The sequence below is a fragment of the Rhea pennata genome, chromosome 2, assembly GCF_028389875.1.
Source record: "Rhea pennata isolate bPtePen1 chromosome 2, bPtePen1.pri, whole genome shotgun sequence".
Lineage (NCBI taxonomy): Eukaryota > Metazoa > Chordata > Aves > Rheiformes > Rheidae > Rhea > Rhea pennata.
The window spans coordinates 47,355,857-47,383,708 of NC_084664.1; the positions used below are offsets into that span (position 1 = coordinate 47,355,857).

Consider the following 27,852-nt stretch of genomic DNA (forward strand, 5'->3'; position numbering starts at 1 on the left):
AGAGTGGAGGAGTGGTGACAAAGTTTACCTCCTCCAAGTTTGGCCTCCAGGACTGCTTTTCATAGGAACACTGCACGATTAGGAAATACTTACTGCTGAATGCTTGTATTTTGGTTACTTTTCATATACCTACTGGGGGACAGGGCACAACACCACCCTGGTCTTGAGTGCTGCTCTAGGCTCCCAAGACACCAGAGCTCAACCACTAGACTGAATTCAAAGCAAGAAACTGAAATACAGTTTGGGACCTGAGAACAGGTTAAGCTGGTCTCAAAGTATACTTAACAGCCAGTAGCTCTGGCAACAGAGACTAAAGAGGGAACAATGGATATAAACAGACCCAGACAGATCAAACATGGAAGCTCAAGTGGACTTTATTATACTTATTACAATATGCGGAGACATTAGTGCAACTGGTTCTTATTTCATTTCTCAGATTCAATATAGGAAAAAATCAGATATCGAAGTAGTTTGGCCAGTTGTTTGCTTTTTACACACTTAGGATCTGTAATGTGGGACTTCTTTCAAATTGTTTTCTGAATGAATCTTGAAGAAGAATGTAGTCATCTCTAGGCTAAATGTTTTCTTCATAAACTGCTTGGTATTTCAAGGAAATGCTGCAGATATCAAATATCTTTAAAACTAGAGATTAAGAAGTGCTTTTAATAGGGTGGCAAGATACTGATAGCTGATTTTATTATCACCCTTACAGTTTTTAAAGTCCATTCTATTCCATGATCTGGAAACAGTCCCCAAAAACTTCATTATAACACCATTTCTTATTACAAATATTTACATAGTATATATTAGTGCAACTTCTATTTCCATACTTTAACTATTCCATCTCTTGATGCTGTTACTATAAACCCTTGAGTGGTCTGGAAAGTTGCAATATCTGTAATAATATCATGATGTCCCACTGGGAGAGACTCTGGACCCTTCCGAGGGGTCTCATCAGTGGGCCCCAGTTTCTGCTTATTTTGAATTTCCTGTACAAAAAAAATGTGAAAGTTATATTCAGAAAGATGAGCATTTGCAAACAGTTCCTCACATTTGCCAGTGTAAGAACAGCCATATTTCTGGAGTGCCAAAGCTCTTTATATTAAAAAAACAACAACAAAAAATCCACAATGACCCTTTGCTGGTTCTCTTCTGATCACTCTTTGGTTCAGTTCTGCTTCTCATACAATCTAGGTCTTGACTGGAACAGACAAGACAGCTGTCTGATCAGGGAAATCACAGTTGTGTCATTGAAGTAAATGAGATGCAACAACTGCTATGTTTTGACTTTTCAGGGGCAAGGGAAAGCTACAGCATTACATATATCTTAGCTTCCCAACGTTTTTTAAACACTGGTTCTATAGCACAAATACAGATGTTTCAGAATTTCACATGAAATGCTCTCTACTATCATAGTCCATAGATAAACCCCAGTGGGCCTGGCCTCTAAGTTTTTTTTAAATCTCTTACAAAAGTGATGATTTATAGGAAAATTTGTCTAGTACATCTGCAAATTATGGAGACAGGTAAAGATGTTTCCATATTTTTTATGGTCACCTTTGAAGCAACATTCCTTCAATTACACTAAAACAAAACATTGTTCTGTTCACCAACTAGTAAAACTACCAGTTCCAGAAATTACTCTGAGCGATGTATTAAAAACTGCTGAGTTCTGCTGCCAAAATATTTTGGTATATATCCTGAACTGTATTGCCAAGATCCTACGTAACAGACATTCCAAAGATGCAAAGTCAAAAGTATTACGACAATCAATATCCCAAAAGAAACATATGACTGACTTCTGCAAACAAATATTATTTGATGTCTAATTGTCATGAACAACAAAACATAATGTTGACACCATTCTTTAAAAGATAGTTACAATTAAAGCTATCATGCAATTAACCTAACCCAAAGGGCTATCCCAAACGTTTCTATCAAAAGAACAATCTACCTGAACCACCTCTGTGCCCTCAATTATCTTCCTGTAGTAAGAAACAGATGGGCAATTAGAACTTCCTGCAACAACATATGATCTCTCAGGATAGGCTAGATCCCAAAACCTGAAAACAAAAAAACAAAATAAAGTTGTGGTGTTAAGTTCTCTTATCTTTAATACGTATTTTTAAAAGGCTGTCATGCTTTTACAGTAAAAATGAATGAGCACAAATGCTATATGCTTTCTAAACTTAGTGGAAGAGACAGGTGCAGAGAAATCAATATTCATATCAGGCTTACACAGGAGAATGTGTTTCACTTCTTGCCAGGAAGCCTATCTAGAATAAAATGGCACGATTTTTTGCACTTCACACAGAAGGATCGAGTTTTGCATTGCTTTTGCTGAGAATGCAATTCCCTCAACTTCCCTAACTCTGCTTACTAATGAACACATCTCCAAAAAGTCAAAACAATAATGCTGAAGCTTACTTTGCAACGCTTGGCAAAATTTAATACACCAGCAGGGTAAGAGTAAGAAAAAAGAACAATAAAAAAATTTTTTTTTTTGTTACCTTATTTTCATGTCTGAGCCTGCTGTCAGTAATATAGGATTACCAGATGCTGCACTACAGTATATTCCATGGATGCTATGAGGAGAAGGCTAGTAGGGGAAAGATACATATAAAAAAGTTACCACCAATAGCTGTTGCCATGCTTCACAAAGCAGATTCATTCTTTACCATAATCACTCATTCAATTTAGAAGTATTTGTGCCAAATGCCAAGGCACTTTGTTAACAGGTCACATCTTAATACATTGAAGGTAAAATGCTTCCTTGTGTTACATATGGTTCACAGAGCAATGCAATAGATTTAATGCCCCATAACAACATTTTTAAGATTCCAAAAAGCATTCCTCAAAACGACAAGTGGGAGAGATTATTTCTAAGAGAATCATGCAGGTGAGTCATGTAGAAAGGCAAAGGGATACTCAAACTTTTAAGCTATGAAGGCATGAAGGAAGGCATACAACAGAAAACTAGTTGAATCCAAGTTCCCTGTTTGGTTTTGCAAAGTGAATGACCAAAATGAACCTGCAATCTTTGTAGCTTGCACAAATTCAAGTTTAGGTAAATTCCAGATCTGCATTTATGACATTTATAGAAGAAATCTGTGGTTATTTTTATCTATGTATTTGTGTTGTAAGGAAGATGCTCCAATTTTTTCTCCAATTAACTCACAGAAACAAAAGAAATTCACACTCTAAACTTACAGCTGTGGCATATATTAACAGAAGGAGTAGCAGTGTGCAAGACATGCTTACCAAGGTACCCATAAATTTCCAAAACAGAAAGTAAAAGTAAGCACAAGACACCATACCGCGAATTTTATCTTTGCTAAAATCTTTACGGGCTCAGTTGGCTCACTGGTTTTGTGAGAATGTGAAAGGATATAGCAAGCGAGCATCACACGTATATTCCACAAAGAGTGGAAGACATGGGCAAAAATTCAGGTTACACTGCTGTTTTACAAACGGGAATTGATTTTGACAGCAAAACATATTCATAGAGCCAAAATAAACCCCAGGGCATGTTTCTGGTGGCAGACAGGCAAGGTCATGGGGACAGATAACTGGACTGATGCACAACATGGAGACTGAAGTTATTTTATCCCAGGATAAAAAATAGAAATGAGAAAATTAAAAAGAATCCCAGACCTGCAATTCTGAAAGAGGTGGTGCACTGCTGGCCCACAAAGTGAAGCGTCGATCACCAGTTTCCATATCCCACATGGAGACTTCATTATTGCCTTGAACAGCTACAGGGAAGATATTGCCAACACATACAAATAATATACACAAATAGTTTCCTCCCTGGTAACTTCTCGACCCTATTTGAGATAATGGACAGTCTGTTCAGCAAGATCACCAGGGATTTTGGAGATTAATCCTAGGCAGTTTAAGGGAACAGTGCAAGGTTACAGACTTCAATTGCTACAGTGCAGTTTCACCCCCATATTTCATTGTACACAGGGAAAGAATTCTGTTAAAGGGACTGTTTATACATTTGACATCAACCTAGAAAGTAAGCACTTTTTAGTAATATCCCAAAATGATAAGTTTTGTTACTGGTTTATTCTTTAGAGCCCAGATTACTCTCATTTCATAGCAGCTTTATCAGCTGAGTTACCGCAGAATTAGTTCAAGCGAATTCTCCACTTCAGAACGGGCTCCTTACTCAGCCACATAAAGTCCTTTCCAATACTAGCACAGCATAAAACAGTGCCACACACAGTGAGGATGAACAGCTGTGAACACACCAGATGAGGAGTCTTGGGAGATTTTCAAAAGCTCTAACACATAAAACAGTCGAGTTAGATTAAAGCGAGAGCTAGGCAAGGAACAGCCTTTCCATTTCCAACCTACTGAAGCTCAGTGTCAAAACCCACTGAAGGTAGGGGCAGAATTCCCATTAACCTCAAGAGATGTCACGAGCTTGGGTTCTGGTTTCCTGTTTTGTTTTTTTATAATATTATACCTTTTAAAGGGGAAGTGATAGGCAGCACACAGTGCAAGGAACCGCATAAGAGTTGTAATGCTCTGGAAGACGAGAATTCTAATGGCTGTCGTTCTTACGATGGCTTCTCTCTCTCTCTCTCCCTCTCTGCCCTCCCCTTCCCCCCCTCCTTTTCTTTTAATTATAAAAAGCAAAGAAGGGCACAGCAGCAGAACACAACTACGAGCGTTCCCTTTTCATTCTCCCCACGCAAAGCACAAGCAAGAGAAAAAGCAAAAAGGTCCCAGCACTGACAGCAGAAAACAGAGGCTTCTTTAGCTGCAACGTTTGACAGTTGTTAGCTACGTTTAAGACATCTTTTACCTGCAATTACCCAGGACTGATAGACAGGATGCATGAGCAGGCGTCTGATTCGGGCTTTGGAAGGATGGAAATGGCTGGAGATCGGTAACTGAAACCTCATGTCCCAACATGCCATGGTACCATTGCTTGTACCTGATGGGAGAAAGCTTTCCACAGTCAGAGGGATAATTGCACAGATTTTTCACCTGTATCTTTGTGTTCTGTTCCTAAGGCATATGGGATTTCAGTTTCAGGTAGCTACAAGGTAGAATACCTCCTACAAGTAGATCAGGAGGGATTTCCCTCCCCTTGTTGGAAAAAAAGCACACCCTCAGTCAACCAGATCAAGCAGAAGCTTGAGATACAGTTATTGTAAAAAAAAAAAAAAAAAAAAAAAAAAAAAAGATAATAATAATAAAAGCAAGTCATTAAGAAAATCCAGCTTACCAATACACAGCCAGCACTGGTGTATGTCCACAGCAAATGATGTTATGAGGCCTAATTTCAAATCATGTTTCAGTGTCCAAGCATTGCTGCTAGATCTCAAATCCCATCCAACCAGAGATCCATTAACTGTACCATAAGCCAACACTGACTGCGCTCCTGAATTGAAGTGATGCATATCTACCACACAGCCATCGTCCTTCAAATCTAAGGACCTGGGTTAAAAGAAATAAACTAGTAAAGCTTGGGGGGAGTAATATGTTTGCTTCTTAATGCTCCTCTTAGTAGCTAATACTGGACAGCATTTTCCTCTTTGTGTTACTTCCCAAGGCCTCTGCCAGAGAGTACTTTCCGATTTTAGTACACCAGATGCTTACAATCTTTCAAACCTCTCTATCTACAAAACCTGGAGGCTAGTAAAATGCTGTCAGCAACTCTTTGCAAACATCAACACAAATCCATGCCCTGAATCTCCCAGTGTGCATCAGATATTTCTGCTAGATTCACACTCCATGTTTGTTAGATACTCATTTACCCAAAATCTGTGGGCAGGAATAGTACATGGCTTTATCGTCTGCACTGTCATACTGCCGGTATTGTAATCAGTCACTTACAGTGTGTGCAAATAGACACATTCGGGCACAAATGCAGTGCGCACCAGAAGGGCTATGTCTTTGGTTTACAGTTTCCATATCCACTGTATTTGTCTTATTTCATTTATGAACTTAATCTCACATAAAAGAGGACAGTTGGGACAGAACTCTTTCCCATGCCTTTGGACAGAGAAATAGGTCTTTGAGATGGGTTGCTAAATTGAAGACGGCGCAGAGTGGAATTTGGATGTGCACCCTCACTCAAGCTAGAAGAATGAGCTGTGAGAAACAGTGCCAAATACTCAAATTGCTCACCAGGAGAGCTATAAGAAAAGGATTAAAATCTTCCCCCATATCTTTGCCACCTTCCTCCACTTAGGGGTTTGGGAGAAAAACTTGTAGGCCTGAGGCCAAACCATGTGATGTACATTTGTGAAGATTTATCTAAATGATCTACAAAAGAATCTCCAAAACTATTTTATAAATATTAACATTGAAACAGAGGAGGTAAGAAACTACTAATGCCAATGCATAAATGCAAGAATTGAAAATAAATCACACTGATTGGCTCAAGCACATAATTAGTCCAGAGATGCAGAAAGTATCAATAATCTAGAGCTATCAATCCCTAGCCCCACTTTCTAGCTGTTCAATCTTTCTTTATAATTCAAGATAAGATCAGCAATTGCAATCTCCACTGCAGCCTGGCATTAGCCAGCAGGAATCCTGCAGAAGAGACACACTGACCAAGGACTGTACTAACAGCTTAAGCTCTGCAGTGAGACTTGACTACTGTAAGTATATACCTGCTCTGTATTGGATGAATTTTAGGAGATTTAGGGAGCTTTGATGCTTCAATTCCAAGCAGCTGGATGGCACCATTATCTGAAGCTATAGCCAAATAATGTGAGCCTTGGCAGAATGTCAGTGTCTTGACGTGTCCTCCAATCCGAGAGTATGTCAGAATTGATCTAAACAGTAAAGGGAGGAGGGCAGAGAGAGAGAAAGAGAGAGAGAGAGAGAGAGAGAGAGAGAGAGAGAGAGAGAGAGAGAGAGAGAGATTGAATTATTTTTTGTGGTACTTTTAAGAAAACTACTCTTAGAGTCTTAGAAATCTCTCTCTCAAACACTTACTCCGAAACCAACGACTTTTGAGAGCTATGAAAATAATACTTTCTAAATGCTCCAGAATCAGAAAGCAATCAAGCCTATGCAAGCTTAACTGCAGAATAAAAGCTTAGTGTAGGTCTGTATCAAAGTAGCATACTGTAGTTACTGTCACTTCACTTGCACTGCAGTCCACTGCATCTTTATCAAAGGTATTTTGAGACAAACATTCTCTCTTCTCAAAGAGATTTCTCAGAGAGCTGTCAGCACTTATATTACCCATTTGTGCTTCAACCAGTAATACAGCTTTCCTGCTGCAAATATCAGTGGATGAGGCAGGTAGGCATAAGACTCATTTGTTCCAAAAAAACCTCAGGTGGCTTTGAACAGCAGTGCTAATATATCTTTATACACATATAAAAGTGAATTCAAAATGCCTGTAATTACTGCAATCGTGAAACAGGCCCTCTGGTGTTACAATTACAGAAAGAACAAAAATTGCCAGTGAATGCAATCTAATGTTTTATAGTTGCATGCTAAGGAAACCCGTGTATTTCATTATTGAAATCCCTAGTGTATGCACAATAGGGATACATATTTTACTCTATTTATTTTCTATTCTAACACAGCATCTACCTGGTTGTAGTAGTTTTTCCTTCCATTTTTTGGCTGTTCCAGATTTTCACTGTGCCATCATTTGAGCAAGTGGCGAAAATGGAATGTTCATCCGAAACTCGAATGCGGTTCACTGCAGACTTGTGTTCATGAAGGTGAGCTACCAACAGCCCTTTGGGACGCCATCCTACAGGGATAAGCAAAACAATGAAGTCTGGGGTTGATTTTACAGCCTAGGACATAAGAATTCCTCTGGTCCTATCCACCAACAGATATATTGGGATACAGCCACCACAGTTCCAAAGCACAGAAGGCACTGACATGCCAATCTTCCACTGGTATGAATGGCAATTAGGCATTTAAACACCTCTGAGAAAACTTTTTACTACTCTTGAATAGGATATTCTGAGATCAGCCAAAAGCAATACCAACATTGCTGGTATCACCACCTTAGCCAGGCATTGCTGTCTTGTTGCCAAAAATAAGAAGATGGAAAAAAGTGACTAGAAACAGTTTGCCAGCTACTGCGGCTGGTAGAGCTCCTTTGCTCACATCATTGCTGGAACTCACTATGGAGGATCTTCTCTGTGCTGGGCATCAGCACAGTATCTGTGCTGCATGTGTGCGCACTGTCACTATTTTGTCACTGTCACACTTGATGCTGGCAGCAAAACGAGGAAGTGAAAGCAAGTTCCACTCAAATGAATCTTGCTTGATCTAAACCAACAAAATCTTACACAGAACTACCTTATGTTAAAAAAAAAAAAAAAAAAAAAAGTAACATTTTATCAGCCAAAGGCAAAAGCTACTTCCCAGACTCTAAACTAAAGCCTTTTTCCAGAACTGGGTGGGGCTTTTTTTTTTTTGGATGGGTTCCACATACATTCAGTGAAATTACAAAGAGCCCTTCAAAATGCACAGACATTGTAGAGGTATTAGTGGAGTTTTCCTGTAATCAGTCCATGCAAATTTTTGTGCTGCAAATGACAACCTCTTATAATGTATGTTTTAGTCTTTTGAACAACACATTTGAGCAGACCTAAGTTCCTGGATTGACTAGAGAATGCTTGAATAATAGACTCAACGTTGCATTATGTACTACATTGGCAGCCTTATGTACCTAATAAAATGCAATAATAGCTCTCCTAAGCCCACAGAAAGTCTACTCAAGTCCTTCAAAAAGAAATTGAGGAGTTGAGCTGCCATGCAATAACCCTTGCCAACAACAAGTCAACAACAGTCAACAACAGTCAACACTGTGCGGCATTTCCCCTCTGAAGTACAGCAACTCAGGAGTATCTAGCTGCACTTCTAACAGGCCATCTGCTTCAGGGAGGACTTAAGTACAGATGAAGATTCATGAAGTACAGATCACGGCACATGTTGTAATAAGACAAACTTTAAATATGAACATTTTTCTGTCACTCTTAGAACATACTATTTTACAGGTTATACAACACTTGAAAAGATGAGTGCATGGCTTAGCCAAGCTCAGTGAAGATAAGAGATGCCCAAATGTTATCTGGTCAGATCATTTTCCGGATGATTTTCTACTACTTCCTTTAAAGTGATGTGGTAGCTGTATATGCCTAGGTGGGTAGGTTGACATTAGATTCACCTTTTGGTGACTTAAGCATCACCTTGTTAATTATCGCAAGCTTAACTGATACAGGTTCGGCTCCCAACATCTGCAGTTTAAACTACAGTTTATCTCCTATTAGTAGAGGACAGTCAGCACATGGAATGGAGAAAACACTCTAATCTAGATGAATCCCAGTCTCAGTCTGGAGCTTCAAAATTTAACTGTGGTCTGTAGGAAGAGATGAGATTCAAAGCCCAGTGTTTTCTCCCAAGGTTAGTGCCAAAGCTGTAAATAACAAAACTTGAGTGTTGCTCTTTTTTGGTAAAGGAAGGGGAACAATAGGTAATATTCCTCCTTCCCCTCTAAAAGGAAGAGGGCAGCATAGGGGCACACATCTTCTGTTTGTGGCTGGGCACCTCCGTCACTGTCACCATGGCTGGTGGGGGCAGACTGCTTTGTAAGCAAGGGCAGAGGAAACAGCCCACCACAGTATGGTGCCACAGTATACGAAAACCTAGCCAAATGGTTACAACATTCATGCAGGACAGCTGAGAATCTGGAATGACCCTGAACAAAATACATTTCCTACCTCTCAAAGCACTGTTTCTCCCTTTGCCCAAACCAAGCTACAGGCTGGTATAGGATGGCAAGTCACTTGCCACATACCCTGTTGCAAACTTCCCACTATAGAAAACTCACTGGAACAGAGAGCACACACAGGGCTCTAGACCAGTGTTTCCGATCTGCTACTATACGTGTAAAGATCTGAGTTCCAGCCCTTCTTTCATAGGTCACACATATATTTTGTCACACAGGTTTTCTGCCTAGTAAGTACATTTCCTATACTGGTAATTTCATGTTCTCCTATTTTTTTTATGTTCCCCTTGGAGTGATTATATTTTGACTCAAAAATATTTTATTTCTTTTTTTGTCTAATAACCTCAGTGGCCTCGGATTTACCTGGAGGTGGGGGTTTACTCTCCCACTCCGCATTCTCCATCATCTGTTTAGCAATTCTTTCTGCGTTACATTGTTCTCGTTTTTGCTGAATCAACTGCTGAAGTTCAGTTTTGCAAGTGGTGATGCGTAACTGGTAGGCAGAAGGGGATGCAGTACTACTCAATACCTGTATAGTCGGTTTTCTAGGTTGAACAACAATCCCTTCGGTGGCCTGCAAGACAAATGCACTTAAAAATGCATACATCTTATTCTGTGCACATGCATGCACACACATGCACAGATAAATCCTACTCTTAAAATTATTTCGTCTCACTAAGCAGATTTCTTTTTTCAGAAGAAAAATGAAAAACTTTTAGTTCAATTAGCCACGAATTAGCATAAGAAAGTTGGTGTTGGCAGAAATGATTGGTTTGAAAATGGGTATACAATAGCAATCCAATTAAAGAAAACAGATTTCAGAGCTACCACAATATAAACTCAGCCAAAATATTCTTTCTGCAAAGCAATCAAAAATAGTGGAAAATATTATTTAAAGAAAAATGTAACCATTTACCTCTTCTGCCTTGTTTGCTTAGTCTGTTATGCATTCTACTAGTAAAACTGTAATATGCTGTGCACACCTCAATGTTACAGAAACAGTTATTGCTCTTAATGCTGACAGAGTAACAACTTAGTTCTCAAATGACTATTTTTTTATATTGGGCTTTAGAAATAAACATCAATTGTTTCCCCTTAGTTCTAGGATGGATGTTCATTTAAAGCAAGCAGAAATTAATCTCCAACTAGTAGCTGAACAGAAAACAGTATTCAGTGTCAAGACTTGTCTCCACAACCTGCAGGGCTCCTTTACCCTTCCCTCTATAACCAGTACAGAGCACTACAAGAACAGGGTACCTAAATGCTGCAATGATGTGATATACCAATTCCCATGTTTCACGTCAGTCACAGTATCTCTTCTCTGCCTCTCAACATGAATCAGGGTCTATGAGTTGATGGAAAGTCTTTCCTGACAAGATAGATTCCAAGCTAACAGCTTAACATCTGCCTAAAATTTGCCTAGTAGTCCAATACCTGTTTAATCCACAAAACCCCATCCATTAGTAAAAAGCACCTATGTGCTAGTGAAATACTGCTGTTCAAGTGACTAAAACTTCCGTTATCTTCTCTCAATTTTTATTTTAAAAATAAGAAATAGGAAGTTTGCTACTCTGCTAAAGAAAAGTGCCAGAGTGTAGCACAGATACAGAATAACCTTCAAACAAAACAAGAATACCATGTCAACATAGTCCCACTTGGCTTTAAAATGATTGAATCATTTCAATCTAAGATGCAAAGACAGTATTTTTCAGCAGTACCTGTGGAGAGGATGACAAAGTGGCACAAATGCCAGCTGAGGACTCTGAACGCAGTGGTTTCCCAGCCTGGATGGCTTCAGGATCGGTCGTTTGCCCATGTCCTTTGGGTACTGGCTGGGAGATATTAGATGGTTCCAAGGACCCAAACATGCTTTTCCATTCTTCGTTTACATTAGAATCTTGCTTTACATGTTTTCTAGCTGTAAGCAGTCAAGAGAAGGGAAAAAAAAAAAGAGATATAGATATATGTGTAATCATCACAACATTCATTTAGGTTGATCATGACTTTAAGGCTACATGCAAGTCCAATGTTTATAAACTGATTCATTATTTATACAGTTAGAGAATATTGCTAGGTTAAGTCAGCCAATAAGGATTTTAGAGGCAAGGAGAACACACATGGCAAGTGCTCTGTTCACATGTTCCTAATCTTACAGTTGAGCCAATTAATAATAATTCATTCCAGTACCAGGATATTTTGCATCTAGAAGGCTGAACAGTTAAGACTTCACAGGACATTTTTTCCTGTATAAGAGTTAATCCATTACTAGCATAAGAAAAGAGATGAGCATCTATTAGAGTTTTAGGTAAGCATTCCTTTGGGATCATTTAAAACTACAAAATATAAAAAGAGAAATTGAAACCTATGAGACAATTTAAATCTGAATGAAGTCCTTGAAAAGCAGTCAGAGGCAAGACAACTCGGCAGGCTAACAGTTTTGGGTGAAAGAAATCACTTCAAGAACAGGCTTCATATACTGACTTTTAAACCTTGTCTACTCCTGATGCCACCGGATGCAAAAAAATAAAAAATAAAACAAAGCAAACATACTTCCCTTGAAAATGACATACAGAACATTTGCAGACAAGAATCTAATTCTGGAACTAAGATGGCAATCATCAAAAAGTTTGCAGATATTTCTTTTCTTTTTCTTTTTTTTTTTTTTTTTTTTTTTAATATCTAAAAACACAGTGCCTGTCAAGGATTGTACAGAAAAGGACTTGCAGGTCTGAGAGCAAAGAGGAGGCCAAAACACTCCCTGAAGTACAAGAATTTGGGGGATACAGAACTGGAACAGAGTTAGCAGTATGTGGATTTCAAAACTGGACTGGGAAATAAGAGGTTTTTCAAGCAGAAAGAAGAGCAGGCAACAGAAAGGAGAATGGGGAGGGGGAAAAAGGGAAGGTGGATGGGCAGCTGAAGAACCTTAAGGCAAGAAACGTTATACTTGGTTTATGAGTGACATTTAGCACTCCTCTTTGCTGGCTTGTTTCAGCATCATGTCTATATCTCATTTTCTCCAAGGGTACCTCAAAAAAGCACTCTTGATTTTCACAGTTATAGAGTTTATCACTTTCTGAGAGGAAAGAGAGGGAGCAGAAATGTAGCCTTCATCATTTACACTAGCTTACCACAGGTAACTAGTCCTGTTTGTCACAGCCAGCTGAACAATCTGCGCATGCTGCTATTGCAGATAAAGGTAAACTAATTTAAATTATTTCAGAGGCAAATATTCCAGCCTTTCGCTGATTCAGAGAGCATTCTAGCTTCTCACATTTCAAACAGCATCAAGCTATAGAGAAACTGTGGTGGATTTTCTCACTGCAAACTCACTGAGGATGGCAACAATGCTAATAATTATACAGACTGAATTATTGAGAACATTTGCTAAGGAAATCAAAGACTTCACTTTCTGAGACTAAAAGAAAGATTATATTTTATCTATCTATAAAGACCACAAAATGTACCAACCACGTTTGTCATCAGGTTCCTGCTTTGTTTTAACAAGATCCACTTGTCTCCCAGTTATTCCAAGAGCTGACAAGTCAATCACCCCTTTTTGACTGCTGTCATGCAGGTGGCTCTGATCTACTATATTGGCTTTAGCTTTATTTGATTTTAACATAAAGTCTTTTAGTGCTAACAGTTTGTCCTCTTCCTCTTCAGTCATGCCCTACAGGATAAGAGAAAAAATATTATTTCTTTTTTGATCAAGAACATGCATTGAGCACGAAGATGTACAAAGCAACAAGATTAACAGCCATCTCAGAAGTAAAAGGACAGAGTGCATCCCCAGAACTCAAGACAGCAGTCTATCATTCACACAAATCTGAGTAAGCTGCTGTAGTATAAGACAATAATCTTCCTCCTCAGGAGCAAGCTTAGGAATGGTGCAAGGGCAGACAGCATTTAACATTTAATCACTGTCCAGCGCAAACTACTTATTTGCCTGTTGGATGAGACTTACAGTTCATAAGTCATAGCAGAAAACCAAACCCAGACAGCTACAAGTCCTTCCTCTCCACAACTCACTCCTTTGAGTGGGTGATTCTTAGCGTACTTCTTTTCCTATAAGTCTCTAAGTCTTCCATCTTCTCTCTGGCCTTGAGAAAGTTAAACACATGTCTAATACTAAGTCTCCTATATGCCTCTCCAACACACTACACAGTACATGTTCTGTAAAACTCATACATCTCAGGTGTGCCAGAAATTTGAGACATAAAGCCAAAGTCTTTTAAAAGAGGATGTGTTTGGGAAATCCAGGTATGTGGCTCCCCTATTTCTGGGAGATCTTTTAAGAATCTTCCTTTATTTCTGAACTCTTTCTCTACAGTCATACCTAAATCAGTGAAGTCAACAGTTTGCACATTCAAAATCTGGGACTGGCAGCCTCTCAGAGCAGTGCCTGGAAGATTAGGCTCTATGTAGATATACAGGGCCCAAGAGTGTCAAGCCTGACTTTTAAAGTACAAATTAAAAAATAGTCACTTGTGAAAGCAGCTTCTTCAACAGCTGTGCAATGGCAGGGTCCTCTGGTGGTGGGCAGTCAGATAGAGCACCATTCCTCTTTTTCTGGCGTGTGTGAAGGTGTCTAAAGAGACTTGTGATATCCTTTGATCTTAAGACATAATCAAATATGGAACGGCTGACAGGTTCTTTAAGTACACTTAGCAGGACTATTTCTTTATCTATCTGCAATTCAAAAAAAAAAAAAAGCAGTCAGCAAAGAAGCTAAGATGCTTTCAAACCTACAATGAGAGAGAAAAAAAAAATACATTCTCAGACTTCAAATTTACTGCACATGACTCTACCAATAATCTAGATTCAACCTTTTTCCAGAAAATAAGATCTTTCCTTGTATTGGTCATGTCACATTTCCTTTGTTCTCTTTCCCTCTTCTCACAGCAGTCTGCGAATTTTAACTTGGTACTGCTAGATGGAATTAAAAATTCTACTGCTGGTGCAATGGCTATTTCAAACTCTGTCATGATTTGACCTACATTTACCCTGCAAAAACACTAATTAGAAGAGATCTTTCCCTGCATCTGTCAGATTACTGAGTTTCCTCCTATGTACACAGGGTTATAAGGATGCTCAAGCATGTAATTAAGTAATACTCAAAGCATATTAGATTAGTAATTTATCAGTTTCTGTTGGCTGTTTAAGGCATAATTTAGAACTATTAACTCTGGGGAAGTCAGTAAAGATTGTTTCTTACCATTACATAAAACAACAGGTTTCTACTCTAAAAGGTCTTCAACCAGTGTCTACTTGTGTCCAAGGAAAGTGTCTGGAGAAATAAAATCTTGCACAGAATCCAAACTACTTGCAGCCCTAACCTTCCTTTCAGTATTCACATTTGTTCAGTGTTTGATCTTTTGTGTTTTGAGCATAGGTCTTAAGATAGTAGCAGTGGTGGGGAAATCCATTTTCATGAAACGGACACCAAGCTGCAGTCTCAGAGCTAAACTGCTAGGCCTAATTTGGCCACAAATTGTGGCATCAATCAATGCCTGTGTGCAAATTTGAATATTCAAAAAAACAATTACTGAGGGCAGTAGGGAGGGGACTGCAATTCTTTCTTCACAATACTGCCAGCAGATCTCATTACTGTAATTTGCTCCTTCTATCTGACTGGCCACATGAAAAACAATTGCAAAATGAGTTCAAGGTGGAAGTTTCTTTATTATAATCCTACTTAATGTTACCCTTTATGTTTTTACTATATTTAGTGTTTTACAGTGAAGAAGAGATTTTAATGAAGTGGGAAATGAGGAAGTCAGTAATTTATCAACCAATACCTAAAATGTAGCCAAAGTCATCTAGGAAAATGCAAACAAGGAAAAATATTATTTTAACAAAGTTACTCCACAGTTTACAAAAATGTTAAAGACATGATGCACTTTTTAACGTACGTACTGGAATTGTATTTGGCTTCTTCTCTGTTTAATCTCACAAAAGATGCATTTTACAGATCCTAAAGTTACACAGAAAGATGTCTATATAATCACATACCAACATTACGCAGACCATTACTAGGCACAGGCTGTTATGCAGTGACCTAACTCATTCATGCTGAGCACTCTGCCAGCACTCTTGGCAAAATATTCACACACATGAATAAAATGGCTAAAATCACGAGCATGGCAATCAACAGCTAACATACTGTTCATGTTTTCAGGGGCTCAAGCACACACATGTGCTAGTGGGGCTGGCAAGGCTGGAATACTCAGCTTTGTAGATAAAAAATGCAGAATACAAACACTTGCAGAGATTACCTATCTGCAGCACTTTCACAGCACACTTTTCATGCCTTTTAGACTCCTATAAACTAGCATGATATTGCAACAGATTGATTGCAAACATGGCAGAGAAAAACATCAACCAAAGCCACGTCTGTCAATGTCTGTTAGTAGAAATAAAGAAACTATTATCTCTAACTGTAACTAAAGAAGAAAGTCTGGTATTCCTATACCCAGCACCATGGCAGAGTTATGACTGGTCAAGGTGTATTCACATCAATATTTTTGTATTACCTGTATTATTGGCTGAGTGATAAAAGGATGGAGGTATGGCATTAGCTTGCAGTAGACATCAGCAATATTTAAATATTGTGCTACCACAGTGATAAATCCTACTGCACCATAACGTATCCAAAGATTAGGGTGGCACAGGAAAGGTGCTGAAAAAAAAGTTAGGTTGTTAAAATATGTCATTCAAACTCAACAAACAGAATCATCCTGTATTTGGCAGCTTGTGATATCTCCATTTCCTTCCCCTAGAATCACCTCCAAATTCAGTCTTTCCTGCTGCAGAGCACCAACAGTTAGGACACACATACTGAGAAAAAAAAAACTTTCATGGACTTTACTGGCCCATGATTTGTCATGGTGCTCAAGAGTTTAATGCTTTTTTCTTGCTGTTGCCAAAAAACAATTTCCTATTTAAGCACTTCATTCTCTAAATGCTAGTTCTAGGTTTGCACAGACTTATCTAAAAACAAATCCTAACTTTAAGTTGAACAACTGTGGAGCATCTTAATACCAGTGTTTATTTTTTAAAGGAAATACTTTATTCCTTCTTCCCCTCCTCTCCCTAGTCACTATTCATACTCTAAGAATATCAGTAAATTTTCTTGTCAAGCTCAGAAGTCCATCAAAATTAGGTGAGTTTTAAATAGCTCTAATCAAAAGACTGTATTCAGCCATGAGATATAATCATTGTTTATCTGCCTCAAATTCTGAGTGTATTTTAAAAGCCATAACATTAGAAAGAAGCAGATTAAGTCTCAAAAAGGAAAAGTCCTTTCCATAAATAACTGGGGAATCCTGTGCATGTCTAAATTAAGATAATAAGCCTGATGGGGAAGCAGGGGAGACCAACTCAAGGTTCTATTAGACTGTGAATGAGTTAAATAGGGTCATGTATTATTGTCTGAGGAATTGAAATTTTCTTCCCCCTCAAAAGGCTGACAAGATAAGAGGAATTTCTCCTGGTTGGAGGTTGATATGAGGAATAAGAAAAGACCTGAAAGCAGAAGGCTGTTGGACTCAAAGACCGGGTTAATTAGAAGGAAAAGGAAAAAAAAAAAAAAAAAAAAAAAAGCATTGTTTGTTCTCATCTTGTATTAAGTCAGAGAAGACACTTCCAATTCATTCCATCAAATTGATTATTTTAGACTTCTGGGCAGTTTAAATAGCAACAGTCTATTGACACAACTACCAGTAGATTTGAGAACAGTGATGTAGGTTTGCATACTGGAAAGCTAAGCTGACAGTAAAGCTTTATGTAGTATTTCTTTTCTTAAGTAGAAAAACCAGCTAGTCTTCAAATGCCAACTTACCGATATCACAAGCAAATTCATAAATATGGGGCTTTTGCAAGAGCCCTAACTGGCACATACAAGTAAGAGCATTGAGGGCCTTGTAAATGACAAATTCTTCAGCATCACTGAGACCTTGCTGAAGCAAAGGTTTCAGAATTGATGAGCTTTGCCAGCCAACATAAGCAGCAACACCTGAAACATAAAAAGAACACAAAAATCTATAGTAGCACTTCCTTGCCTTTCCCCAAGTTTAAAACTGCTACTTTATACAGCATAACATGAAAAGCTAAGTGATTTAACATTACAAGATCTACATCTTCTACACTTGAAATTAAAAAGACAGGACTGTTCATTGCTGGTGTTACGTATCTCTCTTTAGTATCTCTGTGGACACATCTGAAAATAGACGATTAGTCATTAAAAAGAAGGAATGTGCTTTCCGTACAAAGTTTGGCCAATACCCTGAAAGCTGTTTGACAGCAGCAGATACCTGTGCCTGAGGAGTCCCTCCCAGACTGCCAAGCTGAATGCAAATGCACAACTGGCCAAGAAAAGTCTGAAACCAAAGAGACAGTAACAGCAACTAAGGGGTGGGGATGCAGTGCCTGCATTTGTGAAAAGAAAGGGACAAAGGAGGGAGGATGCGGGGGAGCGGGGGAGTGTTGTTTTTTCTCTCATCTTATATAGAGTCAGCAAAAACACTTCCAATTCATTCCATCAAAATGATGGAATTGGCAGAATCCCTTGGCAGGATTTTTGTCTTTTGTTTACCAGTAGTAGTAATTTGAATAGCAATAAGGAAAGTCTGTAACATCCATGCATTTATCCACTAAAGCATCATCAATAATCAAAAGGGGACTTTCAGAAGGGTCTTCTAGAACTTCTCCAGCCTTAAGTTCCTGAAAGGTTTTCTGTTTAGTTAACTAGTCTCACATTATTTACTGTCACAAAAGCTCAGAAAAATTACTGTTAGTCATGAAGCGACTTTGCCCCTAATTTCAAAATTAACAAATTTAAAATATATTTCAAAACCTTAGAAAGAAGCCAGAATTAAAAACAAAATTCAATGTAAGCTCTTTGATGCTTCTAGGCACCTTCCATACACAACAGTGAGTCAGTGACCACATGAAATATCTGGAATTGTTTGTTTGGATTTGATAAATTCATCTACTATGATCAGTGTCTGGCAATTCTCAGGAAGATGGACATCACTGAATTTCAGACCATTCTTCTAGCTTTACATCCATCAAGCTAACATTCCTTCCTATAAACAACAACTGGGTAAGTTCTCTGATCAGCCTCAAGAGAGAAAAATTAGTTTTTCATTGAACAGCTCATACCTATCATTGCTGTCTGTCATACATTGTACAGCATGGACCATAACCATCTCTGCTTCCAACTCAGTTATTCAAGGTTGACAAGACTAAAAAATTCAACACACTGAAGATTAAGCACAAAATAACTTCATCACTCCTACTTTAATACAACAGTAATGTATTAATGCTGGGCATTGCAATCAGTTGCTAAAGGGAAGAGAAGATGAAAAGACAAATGGTACAGTAAGGGAAATTCTCCTTAGCAATGCCACCAAGGGATATCTGCCTACAGCCACAGGCAGCAGTAGCTGCACACTTTTGAATACAAATTACAGGGATGAGTTTTAAAAATGTGCAAAAGCTTTGGGTAAAAGTGTGAAACAAATCTAAATGGTTGAACTTCATCTGAATAATCCTGGTGAAGTTTTTGAACAGATACTAGGAAAGAAAAAGGAATTTAAACACAGGTTGTGTGTCTTGGCTTTATCACCAATTAGCTCATACCTCTCTACATGCATTTTGCAAGAAATTAGGATGCTCTGAGACCCATGCTTGAGCCACTTCATCGCTCCTCCTAAAGTAATTCTGGCAAGTATCAGTGTTTCATCTTGGTAGGATGCCAGCCCAGCATTTAATAGCTTCCAGCTATAATGGAGCATGTGCATATCATGACTCTGAAAGAAGTTTCATCATGTTCCTTTTTCTTGCCACGTACCAGAAGTACCAGGTAACAGTACTGCAGTCTGCTAAGGAAAGGGTTTCTCAACCTGCAAAACCTGAGCAGTGACTCTCAGCAAATACTCACATGGAATATTTTAGCCCATATGTGGATCCATCAGATATACTAAACAGCTAATATAAAAGCTAGGAATTCACTGATAAGATTTTTAAAATTTATTAAACTTTCTGAAATAACAGTGAGGTTTTAGAGCACCAAAGTGTTATCAAATTATAATTTCAGCCAATACTGACGCATAGTTTTCATTATACAAGCAGTTCCATTGAAGTTAAAGGGACTGCGCACACATGCAAAGTGATTTCTACTAATAGGTTTTCAGAAGTGTCAGAATTTGTCATAATTTAGCTTCCTCAGCAGCTTCAGCAAAAACTAAAAATTAAAAAAAATAGCATTTAAATCTTTTAATGTTAACCTAACCTAATTTTAAATGCCTTGGTCTCATTATTATTAAATATAGAGGCTAAAAAAGATTAGATATTTGTATTTATATTGTTTCTTTTTTACTCCAAAAAGAAATATTTACACCCAATAATTCAGCTGTGTCCTTTATTAAAAATCATAGAAATCTTTACAGGAAAGGACTTTTCTGTGACTATCAGTAGTTTCTAGAGTCTGTAAAAATAGAATTAACTATATGATTATCTGTCTGGTCAAAACCAAATACATACCAACTATGCTATCAAAGAAAGCTCCCCGAAGGTGCCAGTCATTCTTATCATTTAAGAAAGTGATCATATGAGACAGAAGAACATCATTGGCTTTTTGTCGTCCAAAAAAGACGCAGAGACGTGTTATTCCATTTTCCATTAGTGTTTGTTTCACAATATTTTCTGGGTCACTTAGCAAAGTAACAACTTTCTGCTGGACCATTTCATGCAAGGCTTGTAGCTCTGCAAGAGACAGTAGACACTCAAGTAGGCAAGAAACAATATGCACACACACAGTACCTGCTGCCAAAGGAGTTAAACTGAGACATCACCCAAAGAACATCTGCCTCCATGAGGCTGACAATGCAGCAGAATCACAAGAATTTCAAGGACTGGTTTACAAAAGACTTCAGACTCAGTACAAGGGTGATGTACAACTTCAACTAAGATGATCCAGCTCATCATATTTATAGGTGAAGTGCAGACAAGAAGAAACATCAGAATGAGTCAGTGACAACATTACAACAGTAGACAGAATGCTTCAGGATAATATTGGTTCAATACACTTATTTGACTGTCAATTTCAAAGTTTGTAAACTGACAACAGATTAGAAATATATTTTTGATTAGGATTAGCTTCATTAAAAATACAGAGAGAAACATAATACCAGGAAAAGCATGTACTTTCAATTTCATTAAGAATTAGCAGTTACCCTAAATATGCCAACTAAAAATCCTAAAATGACCTGGCCCCTGGCTTCCACTCCATGATGCAACTGAAATCAAAACAAGACTCTCCACACAACAACATACACATACCACTAACAGAACAACTGAAATAATTTATGAGGCTTTCCTATTAAATGGAAATAACAGCATTGCTGATGCAGGAGCCAATTAACAAAATCAATACAAAGAAGGTTCTCAACAAGCACAGTGAAATTTTCAGATGTTGCTATCCAGGCTTTGCTGACTGATCATCATTTGCCTGTAGCCCTTCAGAAGGCAAATTAATTGCTAAGTCTGTGTATTAGTCACAGGAAAAATTTCCTTCTGCGTTCAAGTTTCTCATGCTTAATTTTAAAAGAGTAAAAAGAATAGAGCTATTCAAACTTATTTCTTCCTTGCATCATTTCTTTCATCTTCGAGATATTTTGAGGGATGCAGAACAGTATTTCTTAGAAATATAGTCTGCAGAATGGGGCTTCCTTTCTGTCATAGCTAAGCAATTCCAGACACCCAATACCGTAAGTGAAGGAACTTGAAGGGGATTTTTCTTTTTAAATAGTTACAGCATGACGTTTAAAATTATTTGAAACATGTCTTTTTCCCTGTCAGAGGGGCATGCGCAGGTTCTTTAACAATTATAATTAGTCACAGATTGATCCACTCAGTCCACAGCAAAAATGACATGTTTTTGATCAGAAACCCATCTCAACTCAGAAAACTTGCCTAGCATTGTTCAGGAAATCTATATATTCACTAAAAGACCCTGGAACTCATATACAGGTCACATTACTCATCCCTCCTTTCAAAAAACAAACAAATAAATAAATCTTTAGGATTTTAACTCAACACTCCGTGCTGATTGTTGAACATTACCACTCAAGAACATCTATACAATCAGCATCTTCAGACAGATCTGCCAAGCATAAGAACAGAAAAGGACGAATGACAAAAATACATTACTATAATGAGGACGTTACCAGGTTTTTCAGACCTAACCCCTGCCTGGCACTTCAGTGGAAGTGGTATTTGGAACACAGTCACCTTTCCATCTTTCATGCTTCTAGCTTGTTTATGGGACCATGAGTGAAGCTGGATATGCAGCTTCAGCATGAGCCTGCAACAGATACATTTTGATATTGACTGAGGCAAAGCATTTTTCCCATTTAACAGGAAGGCTAAACTGGTAAAGATAAGGAGAAAAAAAAAATCAGTGGAAACATAGTAGCAAATCATAGGCCAAAGTGCCTCTAAGTGGTGCAAAATAAGTAGAAGTGACATTACCTGTGTCATAGTTATCACTGGGGTGAGAAGTTTCATCCATTTCTTCACCATTTGGTTCATTTTCCATATTCAGGTTTTTCAGCTGTACTAATTCCAGAAACCTCAAAGCTGTTTCTGCCAACAATGCTATGTTTTCTGCAAAGAAAAACATTTTGGTTGAAGCTTGTTCTACTTTCTACATCAGTCTGGTGCTCCTCAGGGAATTACTTTACAGCTGACATCATCACCACTGACAACGCCAGAATGATGGGCAAATGGCATTGAAATTACACCTCTGCTCTGTCTTCCTGCTTCAGCTCTAACTCAGTATGTATCTGGCCCCAGTGAAGCTGCCAGGTACAAATTACACTGTACTTTAGTCATGTAAATGAGTGGAAAAAAATATAAGGACATCAAACGTAATGGCGACTAGTTTTAGTCATTTGGAATTGCTCTAAATGTCACCTAATCCCAGCCTAATGCCTAAATAACTTCATGGAACTTAAAGGACAATTAACCCAAATTACCTAAGATGTCAGCATGGTAGACTGCAACAAAAACAACACAAAAAGGCACTTCAGGATATGTATTTATTAGCACCCTAGAGGATAACAGGGTTATTCCTGAGGGCTGGAATCCGGTTAAGACACTTCTCCCCAGACAATCTGGCACTGTCCTGCACTGTTTGGAAACTGCTGAAGCAACTCAGACTATATGGGTCAGGCCATTGCTGGCACAAGAATAATCCCGTCAAGGCACAAATCCAACCTAAGCAGTCGTTCTGAATCTTGTCCAAGACAACAGCAGCATGCCAATGGAAATTGTCCACAGACCAGGTCAAATCCTGTAAATCACCAATTTGACCACTTTTAAAGTGTGCTATGTTAATACAAGTTCAAGTATTAAAAAACATTTAAAATAGTAATAAAAAAGATTTTATATTTGCTTAAAAATTGCTCTTTGAAATGAAGGCAATCCATCTTCAGATGGGACCATTTATAATTTGTATAGGCACTCAATATTACTGTAAATATTCTAGCTGTACTCAGCTTGAAATTAGAAAGTCAAACCACTGAGCAGAGAATCTCTGTTTAAGCAGGTGCATCTGGAGTCTGTTGGGTAATGAGATCTGCAGCCTTTCTGTACTTGCAGAAAAATAGATTGCTTTTTTTTTTTCTTCCCCATTTCAGTTTATTTAACAAGTTTCGTTCTATATTATGAATAAACTGTAATTTCCTAAGGCTTGTTTTCTTTTTCTTAATCCAAAAATAAAAACAGGGGATGAGAAAATGGTTCTTCTACAGAGTTCTTAATCTGGAAGACCAAGGTGTCCAAAAATATTTGGTTAAATTAACTATGTATTGCCTTCAGTAATTAATGTTAGTTTTATCATCTTGCTTCAAACAAAAGAAAAACATCACCTAGAGCATTTTCAACTGAATTCTGATTTGCAGCTAAAAAAGAAACAAATGCAGGTAGAATAATCTAGTAATAGCAAATAAGGGTATGTAGTAAATAGTAAGTAAGGGTATTGTTAAAAAGTTTCTAGACTGAATGAAATTCAGGTATCTGGATAATGTACAAAGAAAACCCTCTGCGAAGGTATGAGCCAGTCTACCTCGTAGTAAATATGATTTCTGCCACTGAATATCAGGTTTCATTTTGCAGGAAAATAAATGTGAAGCATAACAAACTGATGCTTTAAATGAATTTCCTATTTACGCATTGCAATCAGTCCATTCTAAGCAAACAATCTCAGCTAACGAAATGTCAATTAAGATAAACTATTAAAAGCTGCATAGGACAGGCAAGTCCATAAAGCCCTGTTCACACCTTTTGATACACAATGACTTTGATTCATTACAGCCTTGTTCATCTATCCTTGCTTCCCCAAGCACGGGGCTCTACCACTCTGACCTCTCATCTTAGCTGTGAGCAGAGCTGCAGTGCGCTACATCCAGGTCACGGCTCAGAACAAACACGCGCATTCTGCAAGCTGTTTTTACATTCAAAACTACAAAGGAGGATTAAACATATCATCTAATAGAAAGCAAATAAAGTATCAACTATTTTATACACAATTGTTTAGTTTACTTTGGGTACAGATCTAGACTGGAAACTCAGTTGTTAAGGTAACTCAACTCACATTAAGTACTAAGTTGCTGCCACCAGATGTGCCAATCAGCTTAAACTAACACAGGTATCTTTATCTGCTGCCATTTCTGAGGCTTCTGGGAAGATATACTGTAACAAAACCAGCAAGTTGTGTGATGATACTGGGTACTGGAGAACACAATTAAGAAAGCACAGGAAAAAAAAATGGAGTTTCATTGGGTTTCCTCTTACCAGCATATGCAAGTCTGACGATAGTGGCTTCATCTTGGGCCAAGTGTGCAATGCCTGGCAGAATGTATTCTGGGTAAATATTAATATCATTGCGTGGCACCTCTTTGACGAGAGCAAGAACTTTAGTTAGTGTCCTCACGGATTCTGCCCTCACCCTGGGCACAGAGTCGTTGCTGAAATGTAACAGATAAGGAGTAATACGATCCAGCAGAATCTCTACACTTAATCTTGGTGCTAAATGAAGAATCAGTTCCAAAGCAGCCAGTTTTGAATCGCAATACTTGAGAGTCTGTAAACAGGAAGTTATCACAGACACTAGAATAACCAGCCCATTCTCTTTTGTCTCTCCCTCGGCTTTCTCTGTGCGGTCATGCCCACAGAGATTGTGAATGATGTTGTCCAGATCTTTACGTATGACCAATATACGCTCATCTGCCGATACAAACGTTTCCTTGGCAAACTGGGCCATGTAAGGCTGAAGGAAAGTGTAAAATATTTCAGGAAATGCATTGTTACGTTGTTGTTTCAAATAATCTTCAGCTGCTAAACGTTTATCTGGCTCACGATGGACCATCTGAGTGACCTTGAGAAAGGCAGAGGTAGGAGGGAGCAGGAGAAAAAGGTTAAAGATTTAGACATTTGTAATGCAAAAAAACCACTCCAAAACCAATAAGCAATCCATCACCAAAGTAGGTGAAGTAAACTTCAAACAAACCACACAAAAGGTTCGAATTCTGAAGTCCATCCTTACCAGTTCTCTGATACTACGGTCTTCAATTTTGTTTAGGACTTGATCAGGAGAAAAGAGGCCATTTCTGTACGCCAACAGCTGAGATAAATCAAACAAGGGCACACCTTCTGTGAAGAGCTCTGCTATTACACAGCCTGAAAAAAAGTCAAAAGATTTTGGAGGATTATAAAATAGCCACTTCACCTCCGCTGTCCATATGCAGACAAGAACATACCTTACATTACTCTCAGATGAATTAAAAATAAGGCAAAGGGGTTGCCAAATTAACTTGGGGGGAAAAGGATAGCATCTCAATCTCCAAAAACCGTTTTTTACACTCGATGTCTGCCTATCTCCTAAGTACTCCATTTCAAACATGCCAACAGCAGAGGAGTTTGCAATCAGAAGACATGAGGCACTGACTTCAATCACCTGCCAACTAGGAAATACAGCACCAGAACAGGAACCTACATCATTGTCACATGGAAGAAGAGTGCTAGCAAATCAGCATGGACCAGGCAGAAAGTCAAAACTAGTGGCCCTTTTACAGAAGGTAAAGGAAAAACCTCTGCTTCTGCAGGGATGCTGAGGGAGAGCATCCGTTCACTCAGACAAGCTCACAAACACTGTGAGAAATAACAAGATTGCTAAACACAACCCCTTTATTGCAGACATGAAGCTGTACACACATTCTCTTTGAAGGCTTGTTTCCCAGTCTGATAGTTCATTCCCAACAGTCAGTGTCTCACTAAATCAGTGGAATGCCCTGGAAACTTGCCTCTATGGAACAGCTTGTAAAATGAAGGAAGCATTACCTGTCAATTCAGACCTCCAAACACTTTTTTTTTTTTTTTTAAGAAGCAAACTTACAGCTTTCAAGACCAAGATTCAAGAGATGCTCCCAGAATAGGACTACATCATGTATTTGTCAGTGCAATTATAATGACAGGGGCCTACTGAGTTATCCGACTCCTCGTCCGTGGGAGAAACTAAACGAGAAGGGGTTGCTAAAGCTGATACTGCCAAACTGCCCTAAAAGCTGAGTCAATTCCCAGACAGCTGGGACTCAAACAAGCCAGTAGCAGATTCCTGAAGTGGATGCCCTTTTGGGCCCCCACGAGGCACATGCTATGTGTCCTCAGGACCTCTGTTGCATGAAGATCATGGTCTATGGCATGTAGAACCACTTCTTTTCCAGAGCAAGGTTGAGCCAAAATAAGATAGTTCATACTCTTGCTGCTCAGCTAGCGTGGTGATGCACATGATTTATGTACCTTAATATTACGCTCCTGCTATTTCTGTGGGCAAAAGATTTGCAGTTGTCAGACCTGTGCTTAAAATGAGAATTTTTCCACAGGCTGATCTCTAAGCCCACTGGGAGGAAAAAAACAAAAAATCCCAACCTTTTCTGCACCATAGTACCCTACCATAAATAGCACATTGATCTTTCTGGATCACTTAAGTACCTGCAGAAAAGATATCCATTGCACGTTTTAGCTCTCCTCTTGTTCGCTGATTGCTATTTGCCAAGTCTACCAAAGGAGTTGAAGGATCCCGCATGTTTTCCAGCTCTGTAGCAAACATACTACCATCAACAAAGCGCTCAGGAGCGATGTAACATGTTCTCCTCCGCGAGGTGTCAAAGAAATAGTTGAAGTCAGCAGGATTGTCTTCAGGAAGATACGTTGGTTTAAAACTGGCAAAGTCAGTCAGAAGAACCCAGTTCCAGCTGGTCACCATAATGTTTTCAGTTTTAATGTCCCCATGGCGAACTCCAGATTTATGTGCTTGGTCCACCGCAGTAAGGATCTGGAAAGCTATCCACCTTTTTTCAATGTTATTTAGGAATGGCCTCGTACTAATTCGATCATAAAGATTATCCCGTACATACTGTCTGAAAAGCATCGCGGCCTTTTCGGACAAAGTTGCCTTCTGAAAAGGAAGGCAGTTCTGTGCCGAGTGCAACCTTATCTTCAACTCCTCCAGCTCTTGCTTATAGCTTGTTAAGGGTAAAGTCGGATCCTGAATTGCAAACACCTTCACAACCACCAGGCCTTCCCGGTGCTTGGCACGAGCAACCTTAAAGAAGCGGGTACTCCCCAGGCTTTTGTCGTACTCGAAGTCGTGGATGTCCGAGAAATAGCTGTCCACCGAGAGGATCTGAGAGGGGGCAATGCCAGCCAGCTGGTTCCCCATGGCGGCACCTCCGCCGCCGCCGGGCGGCGCGCCGAGGCCGGGCCCGGGCCCGGGCTCGGGCCGCTCGCACGCCGGCTGCGCGGGCACAGACCTGCAAAACGAGGCAAGAGCCGTTTTCAGCGCGCGCCCACCCAGGCCGCCGCCCCCGCGTGGGGCCTGCCGCTCCGGCAGCGGGCAACGCGCAGTCACCCATCTTCCCCCCTTCGCTCCCCCCCAACCCCGCGGCAGGGCCCTCCCCCACCCCCTCGCCCCGCGGAGGGGGGGGGGGGCAGCCGCGACAGCGACCCTCGCAGCCCTCCGCGCCGGCCCGGCGCTCACCGGCCGCGGCACC

At 39.2% G+C, this 27,852-nt stretch overlaps 1 protein-coding gene across 1 annotated transcript; it reads right to left on the bottom strand.

Annotated features, from left to right (window-relative positions):
• Window positions 1-358: 358 nt before the first annotated feature.
• On the bottom strand, window positions 359-27,554 carry PIK3R4 (phosphoinositide-3-kinase regulatory subunit 4). Its single transcript, XM_062569408.1, has 19 exons — window positions 26,792-27,554; window positions 25,347-25,480; window positions 24,596-25,178; window positions 22,271-22,405; window positions 20,282-20,503; window positions 17,577-17,750; window positions 16,270-16,415; window positions 14,222-14,425; window positions 13,205-13,406; window positions 11,452-11,651; window positions 10,097-10,307; window positions 7,576-7,741; window positions 6,639-6,803; window positions 5,243-5,454; window positions 4,817-4,948; window positions 3,655-3,755; window positions 2,511-2,599; window positions 1,955-2,063; window positions 359-989 (listed from the first exon to the last, which is right to left on the bottom strand). The coding sequence occupies exons 1-19, from the start codon at window positions 27,519-27,521 to the stop codon at window positions 819-821; spliced, it is 4,086 nt and encodes a 1,361-aa protein (XP_062425392.1). The 5' UTR covers window positions 27,522-27,554; the 3' UTR covers window positions 359-818.
• Between the last annotated feature and the right edge of the window lie 298 nt (window positions 27,555-27,852).

Coding starts and splice junctions, on each gene's coding strand:
- PIK3R4 (XM_062569408.1), bottom strand. CDS start 27,521: ATGGGGAACCAGCTGGCTGGCATTGCCCCCTCTCAGATCCTCTCGGTG. Junction 22,406..24,595: donor CGTCAGACTTGCATATGCTG/GTAAGAGGAAAC, acceptor TTTTCTTTGCAG/AAAACATAGCATTGTTGGCA. Junction 17,751..20,281: donor TTTCTTTGATAGCATAGTTG/GTATGTATTTGG, acceptor TTTATGTTTCAG/GTGTTGCTGCTTATGTTGGC.